The sequence below is a fragment of the Notolabrus celidotus genome, chromosome 23, assembly GCF_009762535.1.
Source record: "Notolabrus celidotus isolate fNotCel1 chromosome 23, fNotCel1.pri, whole genome shotgun sequence".
NCBI lineage: Eukaryota > Metazoa > Chordata > Actinopteri > Labriformes > Labridae > Notolabrus > Notolabrus celidotus.
This window is the reverse complement of record NC_048294.1, coordinates 7,882,896-7,902,510: the sequence shown is the minus strand read 5'-3', so window position 1 is coordinate 7,902,510 and position 19,615 is coordinate 7,882,896. Positions and strand designations below refer to the sequence as shown.

General features: G+C 41.1%; 2 protein-coding genes across 7 annotated transcripts in view; one reads left to right on the top strand and one right to left on the bottom strand.

Moving 5' to 3' along the window:
- f13a1b (coagulation factor XIII, A1 polypeptide b) overlaps positions 1-19,615 on the top strand; it is a 74,243-nt gene that overhangs the window by 28,141 nt on the left and 26,487 nt on the right. For 5 of the 6 annotated variants that reach the window (XM_034677286.1, XM_034677283.1, XM_034677287.1 and 2 more), the window contains one exon: positions 13,769-14,047. The gene's annotated coding sequence lies outside the window, so the exon portion shown is untranslated. Of the gene's footprint in view, positions 1-7,023; positions 7,121-13,768; positions 14,048-19,615 lie in introns of those variants that run through there. The other variant, XM_034677288.1, reaches the window with a different exon arrangement.
- On the bottom strand, positions 8,405-18,747 carry si:dkey-185m8.2 (trichohyalin). Its single transcript, XM_034677282.1, has 3 exons — positions 18,699-18,747; positions 15,576-16,400; positions 8,405-14,032 (listed from the first exon to the last, which is right to left on the bottom strand). Exons 1-3 carry the CDS (start codon positions 18,745-18,747, stop codon positions 8,496-8,498), a joined length of 6,411 nt encoding a protein of 2,136 aa, XP_034533173.1. The 3' UTR covers positions 8,405-8,495.

Genomic DNA, 19,615 nt, shown 5'->3' with positions numbered 1-19,615 from the left:
TAAGACCAACTGTAATGACTGAATTCTCCGTGGGACAAATACAGGATTTCTTTTTCTGATTCTGATTTTGAATGGTCAGGTGTACGTTCAATAAGTTACACAAAAATATTCAACCCAGTACATATGTTCAGGGTTTTAATAGCCTTACTACCATCAGATTTATGTATTAGTGTAATATACAGAAAATCTTTGCAGACTTCTAATGTCAACTGAGGTGGCTGGCGTGGAGCCATTGACATCAAAACCCATACATTCAGTGGAAAAAGGCTTTTGTATTGCTGTCCACTGTCGTGACCTCTATGTGTGAAAGGGTTAATATAGAAAGCGCCATTGAAACATGTTATCTCTTTACAGAAAGAGCCAGTCTACACTGTGCTCTGTTATGTTATCTGTAGAGAACTAAGTTAAATTCATCATGAAGGAGCACGTGGCAGAAACCTTGGGCAGAACCAGACTCATTGTTGGACACCTATCTGCCACTTTCTTACAGGTTCTGCTGGAATAATGTCTTAGAAACATCCCCAAAAAAATTTCAAATCCATGCCAGAGAGATTAAATTAAATATTTTTGATTTTTTTTCCTTAGTTTTTTTATTTTGAACCTCTTTCAAATGTAAGCGGTCGTGTACATTTCACTCTGCCCATTTAGCTTCCTTACTGTGTGCCATGCTGGATATGAATACTGTGAGTTTGATTTGCAACACGCTCTGGCAGCTGCTCGTCCACAGACTCCATCAGCCAATCGTCTTATCCGTTGCCAGCCTTTCAACCAATAGGACGGCTCAGGCCCTCAGGGGGGTGTGTCTCATTAGCTAGATTCCAGGACCTGGCTCTGGCCCACTGGACGCACTCAGCCAGAAAGGATGCAGTCCAGAGGGGGATTCATCATCTGCAGCAACGTCTCTCTCTCTCTCTCTCTCTCTCTCTCTCTCTCTCTCTCTCTCTCTCTCTCTCTCTCTCTCTCTCTCTCTCTCTCTCTCTCTCTCTCTCTCTCTCTCACTCTCACTCTCTCTCTCTCTCTCGAATGAGATGGCAAATATCATATTTTTTCTTGTTTTAGTTGAAAGTTTTGGACATTTGGTTATAAAAAACTATCATTTCTTGATTTTATGCATCAACAGTCCACGGTACTGAAGAGATCAGCTGAAGTTTAAGCATCCATTCTTGCAGACATCTGGCTTCTCTTTTTATACCAGCAGGAACATTCTGTGCTTTTCTGGCTCTCCCTTGCTATGACTATTTTGGGTACAAGATTCACTCTTAATACTTAATTTAAAATCATCTGAATTTAAAGTGTTATGCCTTAAAATGTCCTTCTTTTGTTAAATCAAACAAGAAGTCATATTTATTCTCAGTTTATTCATAGCTCATTCAATAAAACCCACCCTTCAATTCCACGTCCCACAATTTTAATAAAATGAACAACAACGGTTGATACTTGCTTCAAATTGAGCTGATGTTAATGCATCTGTTCTTGTAGACATCTGCCTGTCCTCTTTTAACTCGAGCAGGAACATTTTGTGCTTTCACGGCCCTCCTTTGCACAACGACTATTTTGGGTACAGACTCCAGAGGGCCTGTGTGGAATCATGGTCGGTTTATGTAACTGGTCAGAGTGGGTGTAATCCTGAAAGGCTAACGTTATCTAAACGTGCCCCCCTAGAGGCGGCCCAGGTGGGGGAGATGAGGAGGGGGCGCATATCTGGATCTCCTCATGGTCCATCAGGTTGAATATAAATCCTCAACCTCAAGGGACCACTGTTGACCTTTTCAGTAAGGATCATGGAAATATCTACCTGTCCACCACACTGGATGCTACCTTGGCCTTTGCAAGAAACACCTTTTGCTGAATCATCTGCATAAAAAAGCAACTTAATATCCCAAAATATTTTATAGTCCTCTTATCGGCACACCAAAGATGTACCAATTACTGATAATAAGGCACCTTTAATTAGCAGTGACTGTGTTTTTATTAATGATTAACAGAGTCAAATTCATCAAGGAGTCCGATTAGATGGACTGTTGGACGTTAGATTTTATATATGTTACCATTAGTTAAGAGTCAAGATTCAAAGGTTTTTATTGTCAAATTTCACTATATATACAAAGACATACAGGAAAAACAAGATGCTGTTTCTCTCCCCCAGCTCTTAAATAGCAAAAATTTAATAAATATAAAATATAGTTAAAAACAGCCTATGTTCACAGTGCAGGTAGGTGCAGACAGTATTGGAGATAAGTAAGAAAAGTGCAAAATTAGTCCTTTTGTTGGTACACCTGGTGAATCTAAGAGCTAAAAGAGCTTAAAAAACAAGAGCAAGCCTCACAACAGAGGTGTGTTTCCCTTTAAATGGGAACATTTTTCTTATTAACATCACATAAACATTCCACACAACATTAATGAATACTTATTAATCCTGGATAGCCATTTATCACAGTTTATTAAGCACTTATGAACGACAGATGGTGATAGAGGAATTTATAGTTTCAAGCAAAACAGACTTTTAGTATTTAAGATGGCACCTCTAATGGCAAAAATACAGATTTTGTATTACACAAGTCATCTTCATTGCAGTCAACAAAGTAATGAAGTATTTGGAATCCTTTTTTGGTTTCCCCAGTTCTGCCTTCTTTGTATTCTTCTCTTTCAATAGCTGTCTATATTTGTTTAATGAAACCCATTGTCCTTCCTGCTACCCTGCAAACACACAATCAGAACATGATTTATCATAAAATAGCTCCAGACCACCACGCTAATTACTGTGAGTCGGAAATAAACCTGGAGTATTAAAGCCACTTGAATATTAATGGAGGTGTTAAAGCGGGATTACATTTATTTCCTTCCTGGGTCAAGTACCGAAAAGAAAAACATTGTTGGAAAGACCATTATTCAAATGAGAGTGCACAGACCTTAATAGAAATCAGCCCAACCATTAACTTCTGTTTTAACACAGCCCAGTAATTTTGTTCCAGCATTTGTAGACATGATTGACTGCGCTGTTCCTGTCTATTGTAGAGCATGTAAATGTGGCCCCGTGCATATTTCTCAAAAAGCCTCATTCAGGACCTAAAAAGGTTGCAAATAAAGATAAATTAGGGTTGCCATGTTGCCTTAATCTGAACTCATGCCAGCTAAAACCAAATTGAGTGCCAAAGAGTGGTTCCGTCATTCTCTGTTTGCACGATTCAGCGTGACAGTGTTGATACAGAGGAGAAATTCGCCTCTGAACTCGCAGATATTGTGCTGATTTTTGGTTCTTGAATTGCTTTGAATTGATAGAGTGAAAGTTCACTGAAAAAAACATTTATATTCTTGTACTTTTAGAACTTACACCTGAGCCTCTCTGACTTTGGTGTCAATAGAATCAGTTCACTTTCACCGTCAAGGGAATTTGTTTTCAGATAAGAGAATCTTTTTTCAACACTTTTTTTTGAAGATGGACTCCCAAACTTGGCTGTATATCAAAATATATTATTACATCGTGTAATATTAGGCTACGTAAAGCGAAAAAAAGAAACGCTATACTCACAGGCTGTATAAAATATGGACGTAGTATCCGTGACGTCACCTGCCTGTTTCTGAAGCGCTGTTTTGAGGCCAATCGTCGGCGGCAGCCATATTGCTGCTGTCGAGTGATTGTGACGTAAAGAGGCGGTTTTTGAGCCTCCTAACCAACAGCTACAGTGTTCCCGTCTGTCAATCAAGTCAGCTGTGCCTCTCATTGGAAGACTCGTAATCTTCAATATCTTCGAAATTGCCACGTTATAAAAAAATTTACCCCCCGTAGTGTGTGCCGATCAAGAAATGAACTATCCAGACTACACTCGTCTTTTGAATCAGGCTGTAAACATGTTTATTTCTGCTGTAAATATCGTCTTTTTTGAATTGGTGTGTATGTGGTTTCCGGTAATTCCGGAGCCAGCCTCAAGGGGATCCTCAATGAACTGCAGCTTTTAGCACTTCCGCATTGGACTCATATTTTTAGACCAGAGGTTGCCGCTTGGTATACTCAGTAACTTGAATATATTACTTAAAAGAGTTAGATGACAACGATACAGGTCTCATGTATGTGCGTTAGCTTGAACTAGAGCTAGCAGCTAGCTTAAACTACTAAAACCACAGCGCGTATTTTAACATCAACTTTTCATGTTAATAAAAGAGGTGGGACATATTACTTAGCGTGCTTAAGAGTTGCTGGTAGATGGATTTTGTTACTTAAAACTGACACAGACTGCTTTCCCCTTTCCTGTACGCTCTAGTCTAAGCTAATAGGCCGCACAGCTACATTTTTGGTTACACGAAAAGGGGGGTGATATTGACCTTCTTTGTCTATATCTTAGTAAAAACAAGGCAATAAGCGTACTTCCCAAAATGTTAACCAATTCCAGTCATTAGTCCCTGAGTGAGGTGTGTTTTGGGTTAGCTAAACACAAAGCTTAAGCTAGCTGATGGTGGGATTAGCTTGGTAAAAAGAGTTGAAAAGGTGGCAAACTTCTAACCTTGCCTTGTTCAGAGGGGAAAAAAAATCACCTATAAGAACCTCTAGCAAACTATTTAACATTAATATGTAAATTATGGTCACAAGTTCAATGTTGCTAGCAGAAGTTAATTTGAGGTACACTACCGCCAAAAGTTTGGACACACCTTCTCATTCAATGGTTTTTATTTATATTAATTATTTTCAACATTGTAGATTAAATACTGAAGACATCAAAACTATGAAATAATCTGGTTTTGCTATAATCTGGATTACAACAGTAGTCAAATAGGGCTATCCATTGTGTACTAACCCTACCTCTGAACAACACAGCTGATGGTCTCAAACACATTAAGAAGGCAAGTCATTCTACAAATGAACTCTTGACAAGGCTCATGTTAATTAGAAACCATTCCAGGAGACCACTTCATGAAGCAGACTGAGAGAATACCAAGAGTGTGTAAAGCTGTCATGAAGGAAAAAGGGGGCTACTTTACAAAGTCTTTAATATAAAATATGTTCTGGTTTGTTTAACACTTTTTAAATAATTAAACAATTCCATATATGTTCTTTCGTAGTTTTGATGTCTTTGGTATTAATCGACAGTGTTTCAAATATAAATACAAACCCTTCAATGAGAAGGTGTTTTCAAACTTTTGACTTGTAGTGTATATCGTATTTATCGTCTCATCTTACTCTTAGTCAGATAATGTAGTGCTATCTATCTATCTATCTATCTATCTATCTATCTATCTATCTATCTATCTATCTATCTATCTATCTATCTATCTATCTATCTATCTATCTATTTTGCTGTGACTGCTGATGTAAATGGTGCATTGAGATTTTGTTTTTCCGGGTTTACACGGTTTAAAATTCAAACTGTCTAAAAACCTTTAAAACTACTAACCACCATGTCTCTGAATTGTGCAGAAACCCATCATGCACTCTGTAATCAATCCAAGCTTATAATCAATAAATCCAGTAAAAATTAGTTATATGATGAAAAATCTGAGAATTTAAAACGAAACAGTGTCTTGTTAATGATTTTTTTATGGCTGTGTTTTTGTTGGATACCTGATATCTTTTTAATATTATGCTAAAACGTCTGAAAATTATGTCTTACATCAACTGCAATTTGGCACCTTTTTCCCCTTAATTTCTCCCCAGACGCTTTGAAAACAGTCACACCCTGCAGAGATGATCAAAGGAGCAGGGATCCATCTTGACACAACACCCTCTCATCTCGTCTCTAAAGGCAGCTCACACTGAAAGGACAGATTAAAAAAACATTGCTGCCATGTTAGATACAGACCAGCACTCGCACTCCATAATTTTTAGCCTGATGATTGCACACAAGTGTTTTTGGCTGTTGCATCTGGCTCCGAGCATGATGGAAGTTGTTGTATGTATCCACCCGCATTTTCCTGGCTGTCAAAAATTGCATTCTGAGAAAGCCGTACTCCTCTCATCAAGAGTCATAATTTACTTGTCAAAGCAGGAGTCCTCTCAGCGTGCGGGAGGCTCCCTGGGGTTATAATTGCGAGACGGTTTGGTTCTCCTGAAATGCCTCCAGTCAAGATGGAGCACAGGCCTGCTAGTCAGCCTTTGTGTACTCTTCCTTTTAAAAGTAGCCATTTACCCAGAAAATTGTAAAAACATGGTTAAAAATATATTTGACTAGCTTCACCATACTTTCACCATCAACTCCTTGTCATGGAGGATTTTGAACACTGATTACTTTGGTGCTCAGAGAGTAATCTCTACGCTGACACAAGGTCCCCATCTTGTGGAGAGAGTATGAAAGTCTTGAATGGTGAGAGTGCAGGTCAACTGAGGTTTGTTTAAAGAGATGTTGGGATTTCAGCTCATTTAGGATTTTGAAAGGTTTTTTTTTTCTAGTCATGAATTAGTGATGAAGATTTACATGAATCATTCAAAAAACAAGGAGTTAAGTCTAGAGGTGGACAGAAACATTTCCCCAATTAGGCCCTGCAATATAGCTCTAACTTCAAGCTGTTTTTCCTCATATTGCACTACATTACTGAAAAATAGGAGATGGTTTCTTTACAGTTAAAGATTAAGTAAATAAAACACATGAAAACCTTTTAGCCCTTAAAGACCTAGACCATTTTTGGGGGCGCAAGACTCTCCTGAATTTATTTTGAATATGCTGAATAAGACAAATGTGGCATCAATGGAAAGCTGAGCATGGCCGCTGTAACTGAGTTTTTAAAGCTTGTTGCTAGGTTCAAAAGTTATCAAATATTTAAGAACAAGTAGCCGCCAGCGGCTGTCTAGGTCTTTGAGGGTTAAAATCCAAGACATTACTTAAAATTGATCCAGTGGTCTTCAAATTTTAGGAGTAGAGAACTAGAAAAAGCTGCGTCTAGTAAAACTCATGTTTAGGTGCATTTCTTCCTATTATTTTATTCCACCTTATGACTTGAGGCCTCAAGCCAATATTTAAAATATTACACACACAAAAAATACAGATTGTAAAGGTGTTTGTACTTCTTACCCTTTGTGTCATCTCATTACCCCTTAGATTTATTCTGTGCATCACTGGAGCCAAAGACCATTCCATCAAATTCGTACGGACGAAAACTTTCAGATGTCAAAACTAAGAAGCAGTCTGACACGGTAAAGAAAACTACAGTTGAATTGATACAGACTTTAAAGATATTTGTATTCTTTGTCTTTAAATCATCTCAAAAACCCTCCTATTTTTCATATACCACTAACTGAATGTAGACCAGACCACAAAAATTCATACAGCCTATAACTTTCAGATATCAATACCAAGACCAGCAGCAGAGGCTTCGTATGAGGAGAAAAGTAAGGACCATTCTAAAGGTACATGAATGACAGGCTACTAAAAAATATTAGAACAGTTATGGTAGTGACATGGTGGGCCCAATATGATATTTTTATGTGGTCAAAAATCCTTGGCGACGCCCCTGACAAGCAGTTCGTAGAAGATTTGAATGGTTCTTCAAGTAAGTGGTTCTTCCAGCTCAGTCCTGGACCCTGTGGAGGTGGTGGCTGACAGGAGAATTATGTCCAAGCTGTCATCTTTGATGGACATTTTTTCTCTATATATATTCTTGTTGAAATTCTTGTACTGTACACTTTCTTGTTTGCTGCTCTAACTCCATGAATTTCCCCGTTGTGGGACGAATAAAGGAGTATCTTATCTTATCTTATCTCTCTTATAGAAAGCAAAATTGTTGATCGTTTGGAGTCATCCCTATGTTCCCACATTTCTAGGACATTTTCAAAATTAGGTCTTGTGTTCCTACATTTCCCTTCAATTTAAGCCCTATCCTCCCACAAGTTTTTTGGAAGCACTTTAAAGTAAAGCACAAATCGTCACAATCACAATCGTTACAAGACAAAATAAAATAGGCTAATCGAAAACAGGTTTCCACTGAAGCAGAGCTTATAAATGCCGAAATGTGGGAACATAGGCACGCTCCCGATCATTTACAGACCCTTAAATGTATCTTGCGACCCCCTGAGTCTTTACACTAAAATGAATTTGTGTCTTAACCTTGCAGCGTTGGTATTAGCATTGCATAAATGATTTAAGTACGACTTTAAATGAATACAGAATCTGAACCACTGGCTAAGTGCCTTATGAGTCATCTTACAGCTGCTCAGATTTATGTTGTGACCCTCTAAACAAAGTGAGCGACACTGCACCAAAATCCACACGTATCCCTCTTGATTATTAATACAAAGACAGCAGACAGAGTACTCCTTCAATCTGTCGTTTATATTTCGTGCCGTTTTAACCATCTTACAGCCCCTCACATTGATCATGTGACCCTCTGAAGGAGTCTAAGCCATTGCTATAAAATTCGTACGAAACTTGCACCTTGGTAAATTAGTGCTCTGGCGTTAAACAAATAAATGATCCCAGTGTTCCATCAGTTAACTTTATTCAAACATATTCACATTTTACACATTCAAGAACACATTTTTCACAAGACAAATTTACAGTCTAATCATAGTTCTACACCCTGCCGTTCAGATCCATAATATCCTCCATCTTCACCAATAATTGCTCAACCATAGAGTTGTTTTTCTTGCTGGTGATCACGTGATACCCACCCTGACACTGCTCTACAAGCCTCATCAGTTCCCCGTTCCTCAGGATGTGCTGCTCTGCGCTATCGCCTAAAACTTCCCCCCACGTGAACAGCACCATTGTGCGTTGCCAAATTCCCTCACCGAGAAGACCCACATGCTCCTCCACCGCTTTCCTGTACTTTTGTGTGCAGTTCAGGAATGCTGGCATGAGTAGGAGGACTACGTGGGGTCCTGGGGGACACCGAGAGATGCTCTCACGAATGTTTTTCTTTTGGACTGGGTCAGTTGGATCTGGCCCGTCTCGCCACTTCAGACCTAGAGGTTCTATGACTTCAAGACTCTGTCCAGCTATCTGACCCCTCCAAGATCTGACGGAAGAACAGTTGAGTGTGGGCGTTTCTCCACACAGGATGCTGACTCCAGACGGGGAGCAGGAGGACCAGGTCTCCCCTAACACCAACACCCTTAGATCTAAACCCAGAGGCTCTTTATTTTTCGAGCTGCTTTGGTGACTTGCAGATAAAAACTGTAAATCCTGAAGGATCTCTGACACTCCTGAACCCTTTCTGCTTTGTTTCTTTCTTGTCTCTACTTCTCTTACTCTTGTTCCTTCCTTTTCCTCTGTTATCTGCGTCTCTTTTGAGGTTTCAACGTGACAGTTATTGCTCTTTGCAGATGACAATGTGGTTTCCTCCTTATCTTTCATGTTGTCTCCCCTGTCCGACTCCCTTCCTCTTCCCTTTCCTCTGCTCTCACTGATCCGTTGGTGCATCAAATGCAAGCTGTCCTCCGAGCTCTCAACTTCAAATTGTTCGTTCGCTGAATCACTTTCGTCCAACCTCTCCTCTCGTTCCTGGAGATTCTCTTCCCATTTTCTCAGTTTCTCAAAAGACGCTCTCAAGTTTCCCTCCTTGTTGCGAAGTTCCTCCTTCAGCAAAGCCAAGTCTCTCCTCATCTCATCCAACTCTTGTGTCGTGGAGTTCACGTGATCTTTTTGCGAGTGCAACACAGACTTCCAGTTGAGCAGCTGTTGCTCTTCATTCAGTAACGAGCTCTCCCTGTCTTTCAGCTCCTTCCCGTGATCTTTCAGGCCTTTTACCTTCCTCTGGAGATCCTGACCGTGAGAGCTCAGCTCTTCCTGTTTGCCCTCGAGAGCTCTGAGAAGACTGTCCAGTTCCCTTTCCTTTTTCTTGACATTTTCTGCTCGCATGCTCTCGAATTTACTTCTTTCCTCTTGATCCTTGTGCAGTTTTTCTAGATTTGCCTTCCATTTTTTGAGCTCTTGTTCCTTACGTTCCAGCATTTCCTTTCTTTTGACAAGGTCTTCATCTTTTGCATCAAGTTCATGAAGTCGTTTGTTCAGCTCCTCTTCGTTTTTACTCAGGACTTGTTCCCTTTCCTTGACAACTTCCTCCCTTCGCAAGAACTCTTCTTCCGCCTCCCTGTCTTTAAATCTTAACTCACTTTGTTTCTCCATCCTTTCATTCATCTGCCTCTCTGCCTCATCTTTCTGTACTCTAAGTTTGTCATTTACATCCTTTACCTCCCTGACCTCTTTGTCTCTTTCTTCCAAGAGACACCCTGTTTCTCTCGTTAGCTCCTCACATTTGACTTTGAGATTGTCCGTCTCTTTTCTCATCTTCTCATTTTGTTCCTGCAGCTCCTCCACTCTCTGTTGACTCTCCACAAATTTCTCTTTGGCGTCTTTTTCCATGGATTCTATGTCCTCGTTTCTTTGAGCTATCTCCTTTTCGTACTCCTGAATCATGTTCGTCATCTCTTTTTCCATCCTGTCGGTGAGCTCCTTCAGCTCGGACTTCGTCTGCTCCATAGTTAGCCTCAGTTGGACGATTTCTCTCTCGTTCTCTTGCTCTCTCTGCCTCACTTTTGCGAGTTCCTCGTCTTTCTCTCTGAGTTTCTCCATCATTTCAGCTTCTGTCTTCCTCCCCTTCTCTGTTTGTTCCTCGATCAAACTGGCGATTTGGATTTTCTTGCTTTCTTCCAGCTCTTTGATTTCTTTTAAGTAGTTGGCACTTGTACTTTCTAACTTCCTGTCTCTCTCCTGGAGAAGACTTTGCGCTTGTGTTGTGTCTTCTGTTTTCTTCTCAACGATCTCCAGTAGGCGGGTCACCTCCTTTTCTGTCTCTTCATCCTTTTTCTTTTGCTCTTCCCTCCATCTTGTTTCCTTCGAGTCGGCCCGTTGTTTCAAACTTTCAATCTCTCTTTCCTTCTCTTTGACGTTCCTCTCCATGTCATTTAAAAGCTGCTGTTTCATCTCCTCCATCTCTCGTTCTTTGTCTTTGACGTTCCTCTCCATGTCGTTTAAAAGCTGCTGTTTCATCTCCTCCATCTCTCGTTCTTTGTCTTTGACGTTCCTCTCCATGTCGTTTAAAAGCTGCTGTTTCATCTCCTCCATCTCTCTTTCCTTCTCTTTGACGTTCCTCTCCATGTCGTTTAAAAGCTGCTGTTTCATCTCCTCCATCTCTCCTTCTTTGTCTTTGACGTTCCTCTCCATGTCGTTCAAAAGCTGCTGTTTCATCTCCTCCATCTCTCTTTCTTTATCTTGAAGCCTTTGTTCTGCCTCTCTCTTTTGACTAAGAATAGTTTCTCCTCTCTCTTCTTCCTTTCTTTGCAGGATTTCATCAACGTCCTTGATATGTTGATTTAATTTCTCTACCACTCTCTCCTTTTCTTCCAGCTTCTGCTCCATCTGTTTCTTGTGATTTAAACTCTCTCTCAACTGTTCATCGAGTCCTTTTAACTTCTCTTTCATCTCTTCTATTTCTTTCTCTCTTTCCTGTAGTTTCTGCTCCATCTCTCTCCTGTATTTCAAATATTCAATTTCCTTCTCCTCTTTTTGTCGCAGATTTTCCTCGACCTCCTGTTCCTTTCTTTTCAGCCGTTGCTCCATTTCTGTCATTTCCTTTACGTTCTCTCTTTCTTTCTCCTCCTTTAGTTGCAGCTTTTCTTTCATTTCTTCAACACTCCCTTTAATCTCCTCTATTTCTTTTTCTTTTAACTCCAGTTCCTGCTCCATCTCTTTCTTCAGATTCACAACAATCCTTTCTTTTTCCCTCTCACTTTCTTCCATTCTTTCCTTGATTTCCTCAACATGATGATGTTTCAACTCCTCTGTTTCCCTTTCTTTCTCTTGCATCTGTTCCAAAATGTACTTTTCATGATTTTCATTCATCAGTTCTCTCTGTTTTTCATTTTCTTGCATCTTCTCTTTCATTTGGGCGTCAAACTTTTGCTCTAACTCTCTTATCTCTCGTCGTCTTCCCTGCGATTGTTTCTCAGTTTCTTCTGAAAACTGTCGACTCAGCTTTTCCATCTCTCTTTCTCTCACTTTCTCCAAGTCCTTCATTTGATCACTGCACTGTTGTTGGACTCTTTCTACCTCTTCCTTCTTCTCTTTCAACATTTTCTCTACTTCCTCCTTGTGTTCAGCTTCCCTCACCTCTCGTAGTTTCTCCTTTTCATTCATTTTTCTTGTCATTTCATCCTGATGCTGCAGTTTCAACACTTCTACCTCGTTTTCCTTCACTGTCATTATTTGTGCAATCTCTTTCTTGTAATCCAGACAGATCCTTTCTTTCTCTTTTTCATTCTCCTGCATGATTCCTTCTGTTTGAACAAAATAATTTTCCTCTAGCTCTGATATCTCTCTTTTCTTTGCTTCCATTTGTTCCTCCGTTGCTTTTGCAAAACTCTCTTTAATCTCTGCGATCTCTTTTTCTTTTCTTCCCTGCATGTCTCTCATTTCATTTTCATGCTGCTGTTTGACTCTGTTCAAGATTTCTTTGTGGTACTTTTCTTTTTTTTCCATTTCTTTTTGGTGTTGAACTTTCATTCCTTCCATCCGTTCTCCCATTTTGTCTATCTCTTCCTGATGATTCTTTTTCATGCCCTCTCTCTCTCTCTCTTTCTCATGCATGTTTCTCTCTCTCTCTTTCTCATGTTGTGATTTCATCTCTTCCAGTTTCCTCTGCACATTTCTCTTATATTCTGCCTCACCATCAAGGATTTTCTGCTTTTCCTCCGAGGCTTTCTTTCTCACTTCTTCCATCTCCTTCTCTTTCTTAAGCAGCTTTGTGTTCATCTCTGATGTCAGCTTTTCTTTTAACTCTTCCATCTCTTTACTTTTCTCTTCTGCTTTTTTCTCCAGAGTTTCAACATAGTGTCCTTTCCTTCTGTCCATTTCTGTCTTCAAAGACTCAACTTTTTGCACCCACTCTGCCTTCTCTTCCCTCATCATCTGCATGTTTTCTACCAGTTTCCTCTCCTGCCTCGTCCACTCTTCCTCTCTCTGTTTACTCTCATGTTCATTTTCTGCACCGGCACGTTCAAGGTCGACCAACTTCAGCTGCTGCTCCTCGAGTCTTTCTTGCATCTCCTCTATCTCTCTTTCTTTTAGCTCCAGGTTTAGCATTGCCTTATCCTTTTCTTTTCCACTCTGGCTTAATGCAACACGGATTCTGTCATTCTCTATGCTCAGATCCTGAATTTCTCTCTCTTTATCCTGTGTAAGCCATCGCATCCTTTCCTCCAGATCCCCATAATCACTCCTCCTTTCCCCAATCCTCTTGTCCTCATCCTCCTCTTCTTCCTTCTGAATATCTGCTTTCCCTGGTGATTTAATTTTCTTCGTCCAATCAAAAATCCTCCTAAGGCTTTTAATCTCCCTCTCTCTCATGTTCTTTAACTCCACCTCCTGGCGTTGCATTTTATCTCCTATCTCCTTAAAGCGCTGGTTGAACTTCTCGTTCCTTTGACGGCTCAGATCTCTAACGTCTTGTACCATACCAGAGAAAGCCTCGCACCTGTTCATGGCGGCCATCTTTTCCACCTTGTGCAAAAGGTCTCCGACCACACTGGAGCCTCCATTTCCTCTTCCTTGTCCTCCATCTAAGCTGCTGATGACGTGGTACCTTCCCCTGCACTTCTCCAGCAGCCACTGGAGGTCCTTGCCTCCTCCTTGGATGCGCTGCTCGATATCCACACCCTCTCGAAGCTGATCCCCGTGGGTGAACAACAACATAATGTGTCGCCATACGCCCTCGCCCAGAAGCTCCAGATGTTCCTTCACATGTCCCGCACTCACCACTGTATCCACCCTCAGAGTCAACAAGAGTGCATGAGGCCCTGGAGGACACAAGGCCACACTGTTAACGATCTCCCTCTTCACCCTCTCAGGTGTGGCACCTGCGATGCCTCCCTCCCAACCTGGAGTGTCCACCACCGTCACCATCCGCATGGCCACCTCCGCTTGCTGACGGTTGCACTCCTCTGTCACCTCTTCGGACTGGAAGACGCCCAGTTTTCCCAGGATGGTGTTCCCAGCAGAACTCTTCCCTGTTTCACGCTCGCCCAGGAGAACCAGTCTGACCTCAGGGAGACGGCGAGGAGACTTGGAGAACGACTGGTGGGCATCCAGCTCCGAGCCCTGGAGACCATCGCCTGGAGCAGAGAAAGGTACGTTAAACAGGAAGCTGAGTTATAAACAGTCAAATTTACGTTGCGTCTGTCATGAATCAAACTCAAGATACACTGTAAAAATAGTGGTGATGCCGACAGCTCATCTCCACAATCAGACTCAAAACAGGAGCACTCGCATGTAGCTGCAGAATAAATGCAAATAATATGATTTAATATGTCAAAGTGAACTAAGATCAGGGCCACAAGAGATGCAAGGTGTAAATTTATAAGTTATAGAATTGTACATAGATATTATTTCACAGCTGTAAAAAATATTTAAAATGGGCCTAAACAAGGATAATAAATTCTGGAAATGTAATAAAGAAGTGGGCACATTTCTCCCTGCTCTATGGGGCTGCAACACGGCATTACCTTTCTGGAGAGTGGTGTTGAAGAGTTTTGAAGGTTGGCTTAAACAACCTCTTCCAGAGTCTCCTCAGTTCTGTCTTTTAGGGGACTTTTCTCTAGTGCCATCTGGTGTTACCAAAGCAGAATCTGCACTGATAATAACAGGCTGTATTACTGCAGTTCGGCTTATTCTGTGTAATTGGAAGAGCCCACACAAACTGGAGTTTAAAGAGTGGTTCAGACTCATGGTCGAAACTGCTGCATTTGAAAGCATGATTGCCAGATTAAATAACGCACAAAGCAAAACTAGCCAATTATGGAAAGCTTTTCTGACTTCGATGGGGGATGAACAAGCGGCAACCTCCGGTCTCAAACTATGAAGCCCATGCGGAAGTGTTATAAACTGCAATACATCGAGAATCCGCTTGAGGCTGGCTGCAGAAACACCGGAAACCACATAGACATGAATGGGAAAAAGACGATCTTTGCAGCATTAATAAACATGTTTACAGCCTGGTTCAAAAGACGGCTTGGCCCTACGAAGCTAATCTCTCTATCGGCACACACTGTACGGGGGGTGAATTTTTTTCTAACGCAACGGTTCAGAAGATATTAAGATTCCGAGCTTTTGACCAAATAAGGACATGACTGACTTGACTCCCGGATGGGAACACATGGCTGTTGGCTAGGAGGCTCACACTACGTCACACTCTGCCTGGTTGAGTTCCACATTTCCAATATGGCTGCCGCCGTCAATTGGCTTCAAAACCACGCTCAGGAACAGATGGGTGACGTCACGGATACTACATCCATATTTTATACAGTCTATGGGGATGAAGCATCCTAGGGAGGACACAATGTACTAAGGGGGCGGGGCTAATCTCCCCAAGGTCTGTATATAATGTCAGAGAATGTGTGTACAGGTGTGTAGATGAATTTACAAATATATAAGTTATTGAACAGTGTTAATTATTGACACTTAATGTGGGGCTGCCTTTTAGTGCTGTTCTTTTTTTGTTGAAAGGGTCTTTCGATCAAAAGTTGGCTGTGCTGTCTGTTGGTAGTATGCCCTTCAATATCTATGTATCATTTATATTATTTGTGTTTCTTGTGATGAAGTCAATAAAAACTTTTAAAAAAGTAAACTAAGAAAGATTGATTTGACAGGATAACTCACTCATCAGAGCAGCTTTGATGGTCCCCCGTTGCACTTGCTCCTCCATTTGCCTTTGTTTCTTCCTCCTCTCCCTTGCTCTCCTCTTCCCGTCAGCCTCCAGTCCCAACAAACACGTGTTATCCATCTCCAAATGACAGCTCCCGCCCTTCTTCTCCACCATCTCCTCCAGCTTCCTTATCAGCTCTTTCACTTGTGTCCCATCTCCTCTGCCTCGGTTATCCACAACATGATATCTGTTCCCACACTTTCTGAGAAGTCCCTGGAGTGCTTTGCCGCTCATCAGAATTCGTTGCTCCATGGACACCAGGCCTAGTTCGTCTCCCCTGGTGAACAGCAGCATTGTATGCTCCCAAACTCTTTTCCCCAGCGGCTCCAGGTGCTCCTCCATCTCCCTAATGTAGTCCTCTGTAACTGCAGCACATGCTCGCACGACCAGAAGCACAGCATGGGGTCCAGGAGGACACAGCGACACACTCCGTAAAGTTTCTTTCCTCACCCAGTTGGGGGTGCTGTTGAGCGGGTAGTACCACTCCCACCCTGGAGTATCCACAGCCGTGACTTTTCTTCCCGCCACATCTGCTCGCCTTTTCACACACTCCTCTGTCGGCTTCCCGCTCTCAAACCCTCCGATTACACCCAGAATGGTGTTGCCCGCAGCGCTCTTTCCGGCCCCTTTGCGACCCAGAAGGACCAGTCTAAGTTCTGAGAGAGTGGGTGGAGGCATGCTGCGGACGAGTTGAGGGTGTTGCGAGTCCATGGTGGCCTGCAGACTTTCATCCGTGAAGAAAGGGAGAAGAACTTCCTCGGTGCAACGTGCCAGATAATCTGAATGACACGAAACACAGAAGGATGACAGAATCAGTCGTCTGTGTGTTACTTGAATGTTTGCAAGAATGTATTTATTTATTTATTTTTTACCAAATTGACATGATTGCTAGTTTTGACTTATGTCATGCTCAGGGTCAAAAGTGCTATTATATTTCCCAACTGCTGTAATCAAGTTTGAGATTAAGTAATCTGGAACATGGACCCCGCTTCTTGATTGCTCAGCAACATAGACTGTATAAAATATGGACGTAGTATCCGTGACGTCACCCATCTGTTTCTGAAGTGCTGTTTTGAGGCCAATCGGCGGCGGCAGCCATATTGCTGCTGTTGAGCGATTGTGACGTAAAGAGGCGGGCTTTGAGCCTCCTAGCCAACAGCTACAGTGTTCCCAAAGGCAGCTGTGCCTCTCATTGGAAGACTAGTAATCTCAATATCTTTGAAATTGCCTTGTTAGAAAAAATATTCACCCCCCTCACAGTGAGAGCACATCGATAAATGAGCTATCCAGACTACACTTGTCTTTTGTATCAGGCTGTAAACATTTTTATTTCTGCTGTAAAGATCGGCTTTTTTGAATTAGTGTGTATGTGGTTTCCGGTACTTCCGGAGCCAGCCTCAAGCAGATCCTCAATGAACTGCAGTTTTTAACACTTCCGCATTGGACTCATATTTTTAGACCAGATGTTGCTGCTTGCTTTAAAAAGAAATATGCCAGCTAGTAGTAATCTTAGCAAGGACATGGTTAAACACTGATGTAAAGATTTGCAACTTAGCTGTCAGTGCTGAATAGGATATTAATGTAGAAATGCTAGCGATCAAAAATATCAACATAGAAGAGCTCAGTTGTTAATTTAACCAATTGTTACCAAGTTCAAAGTGATAAGGAAGGAGAAAGTCAAATGTTAACGTATGCTGTTGCTACTTAGCTCTTGGTGTTGCTTTCAGTTTTACAGTTTTACATTTTTACTTTATAAAATGCTAGCCAAAAGTAATCTTTGCAAGAAAGTAGTGAATGTTAATGCTAATGCTTTCTGTTTTTTCATCTGCTTGTTTTTTCAATGTTTATTACTTATAGTTTATCATTTATTTGAACCTAAATATGCTAGCTAACAGTAGCCTTAGCAGGGAAGTGAATAGACACTGAAGTGCTGATTTCAATTAGCTGTCAGCACCACTTGTGTTCTTTTATCTTAAAATTCACCAGCTAACAGTTTTATTAGCAAGGAAGTTGAGCGATAATGTAAGCTCTTAGCTGTTCAAACCCAATGGTTTATCATATGTTATTACCAAGCGGCAACCTCCGGTCTAAAGATACGAGTCCAATGCTAAAAACTGCAGTTCATCGAGGATCCGCTTGAGGCTGGCTCCGGAAGTACCAGAAACCACATACACACCAATTCAAAAAGACGATCTTTACAGCAGAAATAAACATGTTTACAGCCTGTGTAGTCTGGATCGCTCATTTATCGATCAGCACACACTGAACGGGGTGTGATTTTTTTCCTCACGCAGCAATTTCGAAGATATTGAGATTACGAGTCTTCCAATGAGAGGCACAGCTGACTTGATTGACAGGCAGGAACACTGTATCTGTTGGCTAGGAGGCTCAAAGCAATATGGCTGCCGTCAACGATTGGCCTCAAAACAGCGCTTCAGAAACAGATAGGTGACGTCACGGATACTACGTCCATATTTTATACAGTCTATGGTTAGTACCTAGAAATGTGCTAGCTTAAAAAAAATTAGTAAGTCAGTCATGGTATCAGTTTCATTTAACAGAGACATGCTTGCCAAAAATAGTCTTTGCAAGGTTGAGTGCAAATGTATGCTGTTTTTTCTTAACTGTTGGTACCAAATATGCTAGCTAACAGTACTTTCAAGGTCAGAATATAATAGGTGCTAATGTGTTAGTTGTTTTAGCTGTTTTAGTTGTCAGTGCCAAATGTCTTATCAACTGTGATTTTCAGCCCACAGTGAACAAACTCAAGAACATAACATAAGCCTTTGTTAAACTATTCTTTCTGTCCATAGCAGGTTATCAAAAACATCTTTAAAGAAGTAGTAAAATGGTAACATTTGTATTATTTCCTGTGTTAACGTGACTTTCAAACTTGGGCAACATTAGAACAGCCTTAAACTTACACCCTAGAGCATAAAGTCTGAGCTTTCAGGAGATAAATTCCTGTATTATTTACCTCACCTCTCTCTAAGACCAAAGAGCCTCTTTACAACATATTTAATTTGCATAATATTTAATTAGACCAAGAATGTAAGGAGGTGAAAAAGTCAACTCACCACTCTCCACGACAATATCAGGACTGCAGCTCTCAGCAGTCGTGGCCATCACCTCTCCATCCACTCCTGTCCGTCCTCTTCCTCTTCCTCTTCCTCTTTTCACTTCCTGTATATGTCTCACAGGAAGAATTTCTTCAGCATCATTGTGAAAGAAAGATTTGAAAAAAACCAGAAACACCGTGGTAGTGAAGTGAAGATTTGTTCCGCATGAAACGAACAGACAGCTCTGAAGTCTTGCTGCATCACGTGACCTGCCTGTGGTTTTCTGAAGCGCTCTTATTTATGTGAACAGGAAGTTAATTTATGGTGTGACTGGCTTTTGTGAGACATTTACATGTTTGCAGAGCACTTACTAATGTACATGTGAATGCTGCACACAGTTTCAAGGAGTCATTTAAATATGCATATGCGCTACTTATGGGACATATAGTATACTGTATATGAATGCAGAGACGCACATGCAGGCTTCAGATTGAGAGTGAGCACTGGTGTGGCACTTCTGTTTCCTTCACTCACAAGCAAAACCGCGCTAACTTGGCCTTGTGGTTACAAGTTCCTGCTTTAAGTTAAACTTTCATGAGAACTTTATAGTAAAAGTAAAAGTTGACTCATGTTTAACATGTGGAAATGTGTTTGACACAAACTCTAGGAACAGAAACAAACACAAGTAATGAAAAAATAAGTTTCTGTATGTTTAAACTGAAGAAAAACAAGAGGAAGAAAACAGTGCAGAAACTAGAAAGCGGTTCTAAAACACACAAGGTGCTGAGTGAAAGAGAAACTGACTAAATTAAAGAAAACAGACATGAAGCAACCAAAAACCACAACACGTCAAAGACTTTGGCAGGGTCACAGGACTCGTTGAGTGAGAAGAAAATGTCAACAGAACAGTTACAGAGAGGGACGTTGCACAGGTG